At 67.0% G+C, this 13,856-nt stretch overlaps 6 protein-coding genes across 6 annotated transcripts; 2 read left to right on the top strand and 4 right to left on the bottom strand.

Moving 5' to 3' along the window:
- Positions 1 to 1,445: 1,445 nt before the first annotated feature.
- Positions 1,446 to 3,177, top strand: EMIHUDRAFT_214634 (hypothetical protein; the record flags this gene model as incomplete). Its single annotated transcript, XM_005763694.1, has 6 exons — positions 1,446 to 1,603; positions 1,631 to 1,754; positions 1,921 to 2,061; positions 2,336 to 2,461; positions 2,610 to 2,840; positions 3,028 to 3,177. 6 exons carry the CDS (start codon positions 1,446 to 1,448, stop codon positions 3,175 to 3,177), a joined length of 930 nt encoding a protein of 309 aa, XP_005763751.1.
- Positions 3,178 to 4,132: 955 nt separating this feature from the next.
- Positions 4,133 to 5,329, top strand: EMIHUDRAFT_452430 (hypothetical protein). The gene is made up of 3 exons (XM_005763695.1): positions 4,133 to 4,309; positions 4,385 to 4,510; positions 4,580 to 5,329. Exons 1-3 carry the CDS (start codon positions 4,160 to 4,162, stop codon positions 4,946 to 4,948), a joined length of 645 nt encoding a protein of 214 aa, XP_005763752.1. The 5' UTR covers positions 4,133 to 4,159; the 3' UTR covers positions 4,949 to 5,329.
- Positions 5,330 to 5,388: 59 nt separating this feature from the next.
- On the bottom strand, positions 5,389 to 5,906 carry EMIHUDRAFT_214636 (hypothetical protein; the record flags this gene model as incomplete). The annotated part of the gene is made up of 2 exons (XM_005763696.1): positions 5,389 to 5,398; positions 5,575 to 5,906. 2 exons carry the CDS (start codon positions 5,904 to 5,906, stop codon positions 5,389 to 5,391), a joined length of 342 nt encoding a protein of 113 aa, XP_005763753.1.
- A 453-nt stretch (positions 5,907 to 6,359) lies between these two features.
- Positions 6,360 to 6,953, bottom strand: EMIHUDRAFT_357793 (hypothetical protein; the record flags this gene model as incomplete). Its single annotated transcript, XM_005763697.1, has 1 exon — positions 6,360 to 6,953. One exon carries the CDS (start codon positions 6,951 to 6,953, stop codon positions 6,360 to 6,362), a length of 594 nt encoding a protein of 197 aa, XP_005763754.1.
- Positions 6,954 to 8,403: 1,450 nt separating this feature from the next.
- EMIHUDRAFT_60204 (hypothetical protein) lies at positions 8,404 to 8,595 on the bottom strand (the record flags this gene model as incomplete). Its single annotated transcript, XM_005763698.1, has 1 exon — positions 8,404 to 8,595. A coding segment is annotated over one exon (192 nt), but the record flags the coding sequence as incomplete, so codon positions are not given.
- Positions 8,596 to 11,118: 2,523 nt separating this feature from the next.
- Positions 11,119 to 13,748, bottom strand: EMIHUDRAFT_67391 (hypothetical protein; the record flags this gene model as incomplete). Its single annotated transcript, XM_005763699.1, has 4 exons — positions 11,119 to 11,591; positions 11,710 to 12,379; positions 12,447 to 13,068; positions 13,228 to 13,748. 4 exons carry the CDS (start codon positions 13,746 to 13,748, stop codon positions 11,119 to 11,121), a joined length of 2,286 nt encoding a protein of 761 aa, XP_005763756.1.
- Between the last annotated feature and the right edge of the window lie 108 nt (positions 13,749 to 13,856).

Here is a 13,856-nt window from a genome sequence, read left to right on the forward strand (position 1 = left end):
CCATCCTATGTTCCAGTTCAGCCGTGGTGGTCACATTCGTTGAGGATGTTTGTCTTCTTACTTACTTACTCGTACTTTACAATTCAACCTTGCGCACCCTGTACTCGCCGCCTCTCCGCCGCGCGCGCCAGTATCACTAGCTCCGAGTAGAGGGGGCGTGCTGCAGCCTAGGTGTTAGATACACACGGGGGGGTGTTTGGACACACAGGATACACGTGAATCCACACTCAGTCTGGATACACAGTGGATACACAGTGAGATACACAGCCTCCGGTTTCGAAGACGAGCACGTTTTTTTGCTGTGTCCGAAAGATGGGCGACGAGGGTGCGCCAGTTCTTGAGGAGCGATATGGAGAAGTCGCTGTCGGCGCGCGAGAAGGCGGTATCGATGTTGCACCCGCCCATCTCGGTCGGCAGCTGTGCCTGGAGCCACGCGAGGTCGCGGAGCGCCTGGGGCGAGGCGTCGGCGCGAGCAATGCTCTCAAAGGACTTGCGGATGCGGTTGTGCGCAAACTCGAGAGCCTCGCACGCGACATTGGGCGGCGTGATGCCGGCAATGTACTTGGTCTTTGCGCAGGCGATCGACGGTCGTGTCGATGACGTCGAGCGGCGCGAGCTTCTTCCTGAGGTGCGCGGTGAGCTCCTTCTTGCAGGCTTCAGGGTCGCCAAAGAAGGTGCCGACGGCCTTGAAGCAGTCCACTCGCCCCGTGGGTTTGCCCTCCTTGTCGCGGTGTGCAGGCGAGCCCCGGAGCCAGCCCGGCGCGCTCGAGAGGTCACCCTCGGGCGAGTAGATGATTTGTTGCTTAGATGATTTGTTGCTTGATTTGCCAACAACAAACCTAAAACCTAGAGCAAGCAGGGCGGCACGCCCACAAGCCCACTCGCCAGTCGGGTGGGGCTTGCACGGGGGGTGGGGGGCACTCAGCCGCAAAACCATGCAGGGGCCGTTAAGGTTCGTTGTTAGCAGATCAATGCGGGTGGGGGAAGCGTTTTTCTTCCGGCACTCGCCCGATATCGCCGTTTTTGCTGCCGCTCCGACGTGTTGTACATGAGCCATTCCGCCGTCCTCCTCCTCGGTCTTGTTGCGTGCGATGGGCTGGTGGCCACTCTTCCGCCCGCCCCGCTCGATGCTCGGCGCGCTGGCTGCCTGCAGCTCGCCGGCAACAAGAGGCGCAAGGCGAGGGGACGAGAGGCTGCACTGCGGCTGGCTGGTTTGGGCGGCCGCCCCCTCGCCGACGACCAAGGCGATCTCGAGCCAAGGAGGCCGTGGAGACCGTGGCGCGGCGCTGGCGCAAAGAAGCGTGGCGGCCGGCAAACGGCGCTAGCCTCTCAGGTGGACGAGCTGAGCCGGGCGCTGTCCACGGCGGCGTCGGTGGCGCGCCTGCTCGCCTCCACAAACGCGACGCTGCCTCAGGCGGCGCTCCGAGCGGCGGCGCCCCTCTGCGATGCGACCGGTGCTGACCCAGCTCTCGGGAGCGGAGCTCTCGGGGGAGACGCTTTGGGGCAAGGGGGCCGGAGGCGGCGCTGGAGGCTTCGCGGCGCGGGCGCGGAAAAAAGGCGCGCGGACGGCGCCAGTTCGCTGGCGGGGCAAAGAGGCCCTTCCGTGAACCTTCGCGGCCCCTTGTCATAGGCGGGGGGAGGGCGCCACCCGCGAAAGCTTCGCCAACCTTCTCGCAGATCTCCGGCGGCTCAGCGCGCGCGTGGCTGCCTCCGCGGCCACGTCGGCAGCGCTGCAGCAGGCGCTGGACGAGAAGGTGGCCGAGACAGAGGCGTTGCGAACGGCCCTCGGCTGCCGCTCTGCTGAGGCCGCCGCCTCCGCCCTCGGAGATTGGGCCGAGATCGGGGCGAGATCGGGGCGAGATCGGGCCGAGATCGGGCCGAGATCGGGGCGAGATCGGAGTGGTAGTTCGTTCCCGGTAGGTCGCCACCCTCTCGGCGCAGCTGTCTGCGCTGCGCGCGCGTGCTACGCATGCGGAGAGTGCCGCCGCAGAGCTGCAGGGCGAGCTGCAGGGGGTGCAGCAGGCGGGCGAGGCTGGTAGTCAAGAAGCGACTCAGTGGGACGTGAATGAATGACTGTGCGGCTGCAGCAGGCGGGCGAGGCTGCGGCGAGGGAAGAGGCGGCGGCGGCGGCGGCGGCGCGCCGGGCTTTCTTTGCGGAGGAGGCGGCGGCGGCGGCGGCGGCGGCGGCGGCGGCGGCGGCGCAAGATGGCTTGCAGTTGGAGGGGTCGCCGCCGCCGATAAGGCGTCCGTCCGCGCTCGAGGATGGCTTGCTTGCTCCGCGACACCCGTCTGCTTCGCTCCTGCCGTGAACCTTCCCGGGACTGCCGGCGAGTAGGACTACTTGCTCTCCCGCGACACGCCCATCCTCCGCTCGCTCGCGCAGTGCCACGCCCACCTCGCCGCCGGAGCCGGCCTGCAGCTTAGATGCATCCACAGTGAGGCGGCCAGGCAGGCAGGCAAGGTGTGCGGACTGCGTGCATGGAGAGGCGCAGACACCGTCAGACCAACTTCACATGGCGTTCTGAGCCAGGGGGGCGTGCGCGGGCGCTGGCGCCTCTTCCTGCGACGTGTCTCGGAGCTCTCCTACTCGAGTCCTAGGCGGACTGCAGTGGTCCCGCACCGCCCCGCGGCCGTATGAGCTGGCGGTTCGGAACGAGGCCGAGGAGATCTTCGTCGCCTTCAAGCTGCAGCTCGCCGCGCCCGTGCGCCCGTGGCATTCCCCGCACACCCGCCGCCTCGTCGTGACGCACGTCGGGGTGCCCGAGCCGTTTCGGCGGCGTGGCGTCCTTTCGCGCACCATGGACGCGCTCGCAGAGGCGGTGCTGCCCGACGAGATCGAGGTCCGAGAGCTCGCGAGAGGATCCGAGATCGCCCGAGATCGAGGCGCCGCCGCGCAACGAGACGCGGGGTCTGAGAGAGCCCGAGTCGCGGTCCACTCGCCCCTCTGCCAACCGCAATCCCGTCACGCTCCCTGTCACGCCACACGCAATCCCGCCACGCTCCCGCCGCAATCCTGTCACGCCGCAGGTCGACCGCGTGCTCTCCGACACGATGCGCGCCTACTGCTGCTCGCGCGGCTACGACCTCGTGCCCGCGCAGCCAGGCGACGCGCTCACCGTGTGCCTCCTCAGCTCGTGCTTTCTCCTCCGGAACCTTCTCGGAACCCTCCTCCTGTAGGCGAGGAGCTCGCCGGCGGCTCGTACCGACGGCCGTGGGCGGCGGGGGACGGCGCCGGCGCCCACTCGTTGGCGGGCGGCGGCGCCGACAGGGGGGGCTTGTCCGGGTCAGCCTCTGAGCAGGCGTGCGTTTGACCTGATTTCTCATTTCACTCTTTTCAGATGTTTGCTCCCCGCGTTATGAGTGGCGCGTGGCGTGGGGGAGCCCGCAGTTGGGGAGTCAGGGGAGATGGACCTGTTATTCGTTCTCGTTCTTTGATTCGCCTGAGTTCCGTGTCCGTGATAACCGTGTCGGCACCGTGATACAAGAGCTCTAGATGTACCGCTGCTGAGAGATCCGTGTGCGGGGTCGCCGCGTGCGGTGTAGCAGCCATAGCACAACACGACCGAATAGCGGCTGAGGCTGGCAATCCCGCTTGCGCAAGGCCCCGCTTGCCTCGTCGCACACGGTGAAGGCCGGGACCTCGTCGCCTTCGGCGCGCTCGTCGACAGAGGCCACGAGGAAGGTGATGGTCGAGCCGCGTCGCACGTGGACGGTCCGTGCAGATCTGCGGCTCGCGATGTGGCATCGGCGTGTTGAGCGTGGACATCCACCTTCTGCGCCATGATCGGATGATCCCGCATTCATCGTTACCGCGAAAAATTTGGGTTGAGGGAAATTCTCTCGAAAGCAACTCGCGCGATGGAAAAAAAAACTTTTGGGTGATGGAGCACGATCTCGAGCAAAAGATGCGCGCCGCACCTGCCAAAGCACGGACTTTCTCTTACACCTTGAAGGCGCGCTCTACCTGCTCGCGGCAGCGGCCACGGCGCTTCGCTCGCTCCGATCGCGGCTCTCGTCACCCCGCACTCTCCATCAGCTCCCCCTCCCCTCGCCCTCCCCCACATCCCGCGTCCTCGCCTCCTCCTCCTCGCGACGCGCGCATTACGCTTCCGCCCGCCCCCTGCCGACCAAAAGGTGCCACTGCTGCAGCATCGGAAGCATGGAGGTTGACGCGGGAAGCGACCTGCAGGTGGGAGGCGCCGCCCTGCCGCCGCTGGCGACTGCGGCGGTGGCCGAGGCGGCCGGCGACCCCATGCTTCCGATGAAGCGCGCCGCGCCAGAGCCCGAGATGGCCGCGCCAGAGCCCGAGGTGGCCCCGCCCCCACTACTACCCGTACCCGAGGCACACGTCACGGCAGAGGAGGGGCACTTCGCGGCAGCGCAGGCGCAGGTCGCTGCGGCGTGGGAGGCGGCGGCCCCGGTCACTTTCGCGCCAGAGGCGGCCGCGGGCCCCGTCGTGCCGATGGCGGCACAAGGCCTCGTCTCGATGGCCGCTGCGGTCGCCGTCTCGGTTACCGATGGCCCGCCAGGCAAGCGCCCGCGGGGCCGCGCCCCGAACGGCGTGGACGGGCGGCCAAAGCTCTGGGACGCCAAGAAGGGCATCTGGGTCGACCAGACCGATCCCGATGCCGCGAATGTGCCCGACACATGGGACGAGAAGATGAAGAAGAATGCCGAGCGGCAGAAGCAGCGGCGGGAGCGGGGCGACTGGAACCCGCAGGACGAGGAGTGCTGCGCCAAGTACACCAAGAACACGCTCAAGTCGAGCCGCATCAAGGGCGACCCCAAGCTCGCCGGCTTGCTCGAGCAGCACAAGACGCTCGCGCCGATGCCCTTCCGGGACATGCTCTGCCAAGCCGGGTACTGCACGACGCGGCGCGAGATCACCAACTTCCGCTACCGGCAGCAGCAGAGGGAGAAGAAGGGCCTCTCCGGGTTCGCTGAGTAGCGCCGAGCGGGAGCACGGGGGGGGCGAGGGGAGGGGGGGTGGCACTACCTGGTGCTGACCACAAACCGGTCCCACACGTGGTGATAGTAGCAGGAGGAGAACGGACCCGGCTGCAGGTCCGGCAGAGCTCGATTAGCTGGGGCAAGCAGGGTCTCCCTTCGAAGCAGGCGAGCACGGATCATTGTCCGTCGACATCAGGGAGGGGCGTCGAGAGTAGGATACGTTCCGGGATGCGCACACAGCGCACAGGGACGAGAGTAGAGGGCATTGCGAGAGTCGGCCGTCTAGCGTTTTCAAGGGCTTGCCTTGCGTGTTTGCGTTCCGCGTCAACACCGCGCGGTGCGATATTCTTTGTGTTTCCGAGATAATTAGTACATACATTGAACACGGTACACGCGCGCTCGCCGCTCGCTCTCTTTTTTATCTCTCGGGGTCTCGCCTTACGCCTTCCTTCAAACCACTCAAACGACCCTCGACCCGCACCGCGCACGCCGCAGTGGACAGACCGCGCTACAAACCAACTTCGAACTTGATTCGTAGATGTGCGCGTCTCACGGCCGGGCCGCGGGACGGGGAGGGAGGGGGGTGGCAGTCCGTAAAAATCTCCGCGGTGTATGGCCGGCCACCACAAGCCCTGCTCGCCCAGGATCTCGACGTGCGTTCCCGTCTCCACGATGGTGTGCCCCGCCTGCTTCGCCGTCTCGTCCACCCGCAGCCGCTCCCGCCGCTCCCTCTGGCCCTCCCTCGCCGTCGGAAGGGCGTAGTTCGGGCCGCTCTCCTCCACGCCGGCCAGCACGTCCGCGGCGCTCACCGCCTCGACGTCCATCGCCTCCTCCGCCGCCGGCTCGGTCGTGCCGCCCGCTGCCTCGCGTTGTCTGCGCTGCCGCTCGCGCTCGTGGTGTGCTGCTCGGCGCTCGACGCCGCCGCCCTCGTGCACGCACGCCGCCTGCGGTGCCATCTCGCCGCAGGGCGAAGGCCAACCGCAAATTTCGCACAAACTCCGTGCAAAGCCCCTTCGAACGCGCGAAAGCGCCGGCTTTCGAACCTCGGCGCCCGCCCTCTTTCTGGCCGCGTCCCTCCCCTGTCCGATCTTCTGCATTCACTCTTTACATACATAAATAAGTCCGTAAATATGTAACTTATGGAAACCACGAGAGACTCCCCCACCGCACCCACCCACCCAGCTATACAACGTACAAGGCAGGCAGAGATACACCTAGCACGCTCGCGACACACCACACAAATGCGACTCAAAGGCGCCCTCGATCCAGGCGCCACTCCAGAGCATGCTGCCGTTGCCGCGCGCGCGCGGCAAAGTCAAACCGCCGACCGAAGGCGTCATGATAGCCGATCCGCATGGACCAAAATCATACGCGCGGCACCAAACGCCGCGCGCAAAAGCAGGCCCCTATTACTGCGTCTCGCGCGCGATGGCGAAGCCCAAGACGCAGTGGCCAAAGTAGAGCGCCGCGATGCCGTTCGTGGATCCGGCCGAGTCGAGGTGGTACCGCTCGTGGATCTCGTAGAGCGAGAGGACGAGGAGCGCCGCCCGCGCGCGCGCCGCCGCGGGGAAGAGCGAGTGGCTTGCCGGCGACCACGGCGCCGCTGCCCGCCGAACCAGCGCCGCCGCCTCGCCCTCGCCGCCCGCGGCGCGCCGCAGCGGCGTCGGCTCGCCCTCGTGCAAGCTTGCGCCGCTGCGGAGGAGCGAGGTGGCGCGGGCGGCGGTGAGGGTCTCAAGGTGCGCGAGCGGCGTCCAGCCGCGGCTGGCGACCAGCCAGGCGGCGAGGTCGGCGTGGCCGCGGCTGTTTGCGGCCTCCTCGGGTGTGCCGAGGGGCGTTGCAGCTCGGGAGGCGCCGTAGGAGGAGAGGAGCTTGGCGACCTCGAGGTGGCCGAAGTGGCACGCGGCGAACAGCGGCGTGGCGCCGTTCTGCTTGGCTTGGTTGACGTCAGCGCCGGCCTCGAGGAGCAGCCGGGCGATCTCGAGCTGGCCCTCCTGGCACGCCATGAACAGCGGCGTGGTGCCGCAGTTCATCGCTTGGTTGATGTCAGCGCCAGCGCCGCGCAGCAGCTGCGCGCACTCGAGGTGGCCGTTCTGGCTCGCCATGAACAGCGGCGTGGCGCCTTCAGAATCTGCTTGGTTGACCGCCGCGCCAGCGTCGCGCAGCAGCAGGGCGCACTCGAGGTGGCCGTTCTGGCACGCGATGAACAGCGGTGTGGCGCCGTTCTGCTTGGCTTGGTCGGCCGCCGCGCTAGCCTCGAGGAGCAGCTGGACGCACTCGGGGTGGCCCTCCTGGCTCGCTATGAACAGCGGCGTGGTACCATCGTTGCAGGCTTGGTTGACCGCCGCGCCAGCCTCGAGGAGTAGCCGGGCGCATTGGACGTGGCCCTCCTGGCACGCGATCAACAGCGGCGTGGCGCCTTGCCCCTCGGCTTGGTTGACCGCCGCGTTGGCCTCGAGAAGCAGCCGAACGCACTCGAGCTGACCCATCTCGCTCGCGATGTACAGCGGCGTGCAGCCGTACTCATCGGCTTGGCCTGTCGCCGCGCCTGCCTCGAGGAGCAGCCGGGCGCACTCAATCTGCCCCTCCTGGCACGCGATATACAGCGCGGAAGCGCCGCGGCCAGTCGTCGCCCCCACGCTCGCGCCGCCCTCGAGAAGTAGCCGCACCGCCTCGGCCTGCCCGTGCCGAGCGGCCCAGGTGAGCAGCGTGTCCTGCCTCTCGGTGTCGTGCCGCGCGTCGAGCTGGGCCGCGAGCGACGTGCCGCGCGTTCGCTGCCCGGAGAGGAAAGCGCGCAGCGAGGCCAGGTCGCCCCGAGCCAGGTCGGCGAGGCGGGTTGGGCGGATGGCGCCGCTCATTCGAGCTCATGCATCAGGAAAGGAAACTCACTCTCTCGCAGCACAGCACGGCAGAAAGAAGAAAATCCCGCGCGGACCCGATCCCGATCATCCGGCCCGCTGGGTGCGCTTCTGAGCTCCCCGGCCCTGGATGTGAGGTTAATGACTGCACTCCAAGTGCTCCAAGTGCGGAGCAATTCATCTCGAGGGTTCGGGCTACTTGACGCCTAGGGGGCCGGCGACCTGGGCCGCCGTCACGGCCTGTTTGTGTTTAGCCGCGCTCCAAGTCGAGGACAGCGCGGCGCGCGAAAGCTGCGACCGCAGGAGCGCAGCCTCCCCGCTACCGCAGCTCCAGGGCGGGGCCCGGAAGGGGCCCACCCGCTCCCCGAGCCCGTCACATGCATCGTTTGCGCGCGCGCGCGCTGGAGAATAGCACGCTTCTAAGGCTTCTCGGCGTCTTGATCGCGCTTCTTCTTCTTCAGGCAGACCAACGTCACACACAATCCCGGGGCGCCCAACCCACCCTCACGCCACCTTTTCTCTGCACCGCGGAACCACCCCTGACCCCTTCATTCCGTTCGGCGACCCCCTCCCTTCACGCAGCGGCGTACTTGCGGCACATCCCACGCACGAGCACGTTCGGCACCAGGAACGTGGATTCGAGCACCGCGCCGCTCATCGGGTCGGTTCGGTGGCCCATCGCGAACCACTTCTCGATGGCCGACCGCTCGTAGGTTTGGCCAGCGACGTTCATGACCGGGTCTGACATGACCTCGAAGGAGAGCGGGCACTGCAGCTCGGGCGGCACCTCACTCCCTGCGGCCGGCTCGGGGGGCAGAGCTGCGTCCTGTAGCACGGAGCCCGACGCCTCGTCGGCCCCTCGCCTCGCCTCGTCCTCCAGCCTCGTACTCTCCTCGAACGCCGCAGCCAGCTTTGCCTCTTCCACCGCCGCCAACGCAGCCGCTTCCTCAGCCTCCTCTTGCGACGGTCCGGCCTCGCCGCCCTTCTTCTTCTTCTTCTTCTTCTTGCCCTTCTTGCCCTTGCCACGCCTCTCCGCCTCCTCCTCTGCCTCGATCTCCGCCAGCAGCGCCGTGGCATGTCGCGACGCCTCCACCTCCGCCACCGCCCTTGCCGCCTCCCTCGCCGCCATCTCGGCCGCCGCCACCGCCGCCGCCTCCGCCGCCGCACGCTCCTCCAGGACACTAATGCACTCGCGGTGACCAATCTTCTTTGCAAGCTGCAGCGCTTCGACCAGCAACGCCTCACTGCCCTCCCCAGTCGCATCCACGATAGGCGCGGCACTCGTTGCCGCCGCCGCCGCCGCCGAGCCCGCCTCCGCCGCCGCCGCCTCGCGCCGGCCCGCTGCCACCTCGCTGAGATACGTCCTGGCGGCGGCGACGCACTCGGTGTGGCCCTTCTCTTTGGCGACCTGCAGCGCCGTCTTGCCAGCCACATTGCGCAGCGTCATGTCCGCACCCGCGCGCAGCAGGCGAAGCATGAAAGCAGGGTGGCCGTAGAAGGCGGCGCACGCGAGCGCAGTGGTGCCGTCGAAAGCTTGAAGGTTGACCTCTGCCCCGTGCCGCAGCAGTAAGTCGGCCAATCCCTCAAGGCCGCTGTAGGCGGCGTACCACAGCGCGGTGGTGCCGAGACCATCCTGCAGATCGACCTCCGCGCCATGCTGCAGAAACGCATAGACAACCTTTTCTCGGCCGAAGCGGGCAGCGGCCATCAGTGCAGTTCTGCCATATTTGTTCCGCAGCTCGATCGCCGCACCGTACCTCAACAGCGAGTCGGCCACCTGCTCGTGGCCTTCCTGGGCGGCGGCCATCAGCGCATGATTGCCCTCGCTATCTCGCGCGTTCACCTCCGCGCCGCGCTTCAGCAGCAGCTCGATCAGCTGCTTGTGACCGCGTCCGGCGGCGATCAGCAGGAGCGTACATCCACCCACACCACTACGCACGCACGTCGCGTCAACCAGCCCGTCCCCGCTGAGCCACGTCTGCACCACGCCCACCTTGCCATGTTCCGCCGCTTTTGCGATCTTTATCGGCAGGCGGGCGGCGACGTTGGGACTCAGCGTGTACATTGTAGTGGCCGGGTGAGCCGGGAGGAGCTGGGCGAAGACGAAAGGCGGTAGAGCTCTACCTGGCACGACCCTTGCCGCCCCACCCCGCTGTCCCTTGTCAAGAACAGGAGAACTAGGAGAGCGCAACCAGTAGGAGGCCCGCGCCTGCCCCCGTGCCGCCGGGTGCAACCTGTCCTATACGAGAGGGGAATCCCTGGGACCCTGTCGTGTGGGTGAATGAACCCTGCCCAGCCCCCCTCCGTGTCGCGATGCGCTCCCCGCTCCCGTTCCCCTGTGTCCCTGATCGTCCTTACAAGATCCTGCTCGTGCAGGTGGGGACCCTGTCCTTCTCCCACCCCTCGTTTGGCGTGCCCGTTTTATTTATTTATTCCACCCCGGGGGGGGGGGGGGGCAACGAGGGAAACGACCACACCACCACACCGGCCGGGTCGTATGACGCTCGGCAAGCGAGCAAGAGAGCGAATCGGGGAGAACCGGGGCCCCGGGAGGTCGGAAGGTGGAGCTCCGGGACCGGGGACTAAGCACGTGTCTGTGTGTTTGGGCGTGGTCCGTGGTGTACAGTGTAATGTCCACTAGCTCCGAGTAGAGGGGGCGTCCTGCAGTTAAGGGGAAACCCGGTACGCGGGTCCAACCCTCGGAGAACCGTGTTTACTTTACGGCCCTTTCCCCGCGAACACGCGCACCCCCCAGGGCTATATAGGGCTCTCTAGCTAGCCCGTAAGAGCCGTAACCTGATCCCGATCATCCGGCCCGCTGGGTGCGTTTCTCAGCTCCCCGGCCCTGGATGTGAGGCTAATGACTGCACTCCAAGTGCTCCAAGCTAGCTGTGCTTCTTAGCCCCCGGCCCTGGGGATGTGAGGCTGATAATTCTTATTTGCACTCCAGCACTCCAAGTGCTCCAAGCGCTTTCTCTTGCATCTCTTGGAGTGGGGGCCGCTCTCCACACACCACAGCTCGATTCGTATAGCACGTCCAGACGTGTGTAGGGCGCTTTTCACGCGATTTTACGGAATTACGGATTGGAGGGGGGTGGCGGCACATAGGGGGAGCGGGGGAGACGCGCATCTACGAATCAAGTTGGTGCCGGAGAGCCGACGAGCCGCGAGAGCGAGCGGCTGAGCGGGGCCGCCGCGGGCGGCGGCCGGGGGGGCGCAGTCCGCAGAGCGGCACGTCCAAGAGTTTGACTGTATCTGAGAGACTGAGAGAGAGAGACCCCGCTGGCGCTGCTGCGGTGGTCTCTGGCCGGTGCTACCTCCCGCCGCGCTGCTGCTGCCGCGCCTTGTCGATCTGCTTGAAGACGCCGTGCCGCTGGCTCGGCCCCGCCGGCGCGCTCCTGCGGCTCGTCTCCGCATAGGTGAGGCCGTCGCCGCCCGAGAGCTCGCTCATCGACGCGCGCTTCCGCGACACGCCGCCTCCTCCGTACACCGCCGCGCCGCCAGAGTCCTTTTCCACCTCGGCCGCCTCGCGGGCGTCCTCGGCTTGCGCCTCGGCCGAAGTTGCGTCGGTAAGCACCTCGCGGAGCAGGTCGAGCTGGTCGCGCTGCGTCGAGTAGAGCAGCTCGTCCTGCCCGTCGGGGACCAGGTTGGTGATCACCTTGAAGGCGTAGCCCTGGTCGACGAGGAACTGCTGCCGCTTGGTCGAGTAGAACATCTCCTGCGTGTCATAATGTAATGATAATGATGTAATGATAATGATGTAATGATAATAATGTAGAACATCTCCTGCGTGTCGCGCGAGATGAGCGTGTAGAAGAAGGCGTTGAACGAGTCACCGACGCGCGCCTGCGGGGAGGGCTCCGAGAAGCGTCCCGGCGAGGCTCGAGGGAAAGAGAGAGACAACGAGACAACGAGAGGGGGGGGGGGGGGGGGTCAGTGGAGTCGCCGGCAAACCGCGCCTTTGGACGCAGGATCCGGCCAAGCCGCTGCGCCTCTTGCCGCCGCGCTCCAAAGTGGGAGGCGACTTGGATGATGACGTTGGCCTCGGGCAGGTCGATGGAGGTGTCGCCCACCTTGGAGATGAAGAGCGTGTTCCACTCGCTCGTCGACTTGAACTTCTCGAGCAGCATCATCCGCTCGTGCTGTGGGGTTGGGCCGTAGATGTACGGCCGCTTGAGCTTGATGGCGTACTTCTTGAGGGCGAAGACGTTGTCCGAGAAGACAATCACCTTGTCGCCGCGCGCCTCGTGGAAGCGGACGAGGTACTCGCACGCACGGAACTTGCTCGGGTTCATCGCGTAGAGCTGCCTCCCGACGGCGACCGGCTGGCGGAGGTACTCTGCAAAGAACTCTGCGGTCATGGGGCACCAGACCTCGGCGCACGAGACGGTGGCGATGAAGCCCTTCGCCTGCAGGTCCAGCCAGTTGGCCTCGTACAGCTTCGGGCCGATCAGAAAGTTGAGGTCGCCGATCTTGTCGTCCTCGCGCACGAGCGTCGCGGTGAGCCCGAGCTTGCAGCGCGACTTGGTCTTGATGGTGCAGGTGAGGAAGGTGTTGGCGGGAACCACGTGCACCTCGTCCATCAGCAGATTAGTTCAAAATTTAATTAATAGTGAATTAATAGTTAATTAATGAGTGCACCTCGTCCATCAGCAGCAGCCCCCACTCTCGCGCCTCGACGTCCGCCATCACCTCGAGCGCCTCCTTGGAGCGCCGGCCGGGGAAAGAGATCATGTTGTACGTCGAGACGAGCACGCACGCCTCCGGGTGCAGCCTCTCCTTCGTGCCGGCCGTGAACTTGGTGACGCGCTCCTTCGGCACCGTCGTCCACATCAGGAACTGCTGGTACCACTGCTCCACCGACACGGCCGAGTTGCAGAGCACGAGGCACGAGCGGCCGATGGTGGCGGCGGCGGTGATGCCGACCAGCGTCTTGCCCGCGCCGCACGGAAGCACGATGATGCCGGAGCGCGCGCGGTGCGAGCCAAACATGCGGCCGAGCGCCGCCTGCTGGTAGTCTCTCACGCGCGTCTCGGGCCGCAGCTCGACCGGAAGGGCCGACGCGTCGGCGTCGTTCCGAAAGTCGTACTCCTCGAGCAGCGGCCAGTCGATCTCGTTGCAGCGCTCCTTGACCTGCTTGATCTTGGACGCGTCCACCTCAAAAGAGCGGTGCTCCAGCCGCGAGAAAGACGGCTCGTCCTCGTCAAACGCCGCCGCGCCCATCAGTCCGACAATGCTACCCGCGCCGCCGCCGCCGCCGCCGCTCGTCCCCGCGCCGCCCGCCGCCGCGCCGTCTCCGCCCGCCGCCGCGCCATCTCCGCCCGCCGCCGCGCCCGCCGCCGCGCCCGCCGCCGCGCCCGCCGCCGCGCCCGCCGCCGCGCCCGCCGCCGCGCCGCCGCCGTCCGCGACTCCGGTGGGCAACTGCGCGGCGGCGGCGCGGAGATGGTCTGGGATCTCCTCGGCGGCGTCTCGCAGCACGCGCATCTCGGCGATCTGCGCGTCGTGCAGCAGCGCATCGAAGGCGGCGCCGTCGCCAGGGCACTCGATGTAGTACCGGTCGTTGCGCAGGATGAGCTTCACCTTGCCGTAGCGCTCTGTGCACTCGGCGACCATCGCGCGGACCTCCTCGGGCAAGCCGCACTTTGAGAAGCGCTCGAGGCCGGCGGTGATGTCCTGTGTGCGGAGCCCCATCGAGGCACCCGCGTACAGCGAGTACTGCGTCAGCTGGTACTCCTGCATGTGCCGCGTCCGAGAGACGGGCTCCGAGATGGCGACGAGCAGGTCGAGCGCCTGCGCATAGACGGGCGACGACGCCTCGAGCACAATCCGGCCGTCGGGACACACCCAGAGAGGCCGCGACGCCGCGTGCTGCTTGAGCTCCAGCTCGCGCCGAAAGTCTCTGCAGCCGCTCGTGTCGTCCGCGCCGTCCGCGGTCGACTCCATCAGCCCGGCGGCCAGCGTCCGCTGCGTGCGCCGCTCCTTCGGAGGCGGAGCGACAAACTCCTGCGGTATGCCGTCATACTCGCCGCCATCATCGTACTCCGCAGCCGC

This window comes from Emiliania huxleyi (genome assembly GCF_000372725.1).
Source record: "Emiliania huxleyi CCMP1516 unplaced genomic scaffold EMIHUscaffold_62, whole genome shotgun sequence".
Taxonomy (NCBI): Eukaryota; Haptophyta; order Isochrysidales; family Noelaerhabdaceae; genus Emiliania; species Emiliania huxleyi.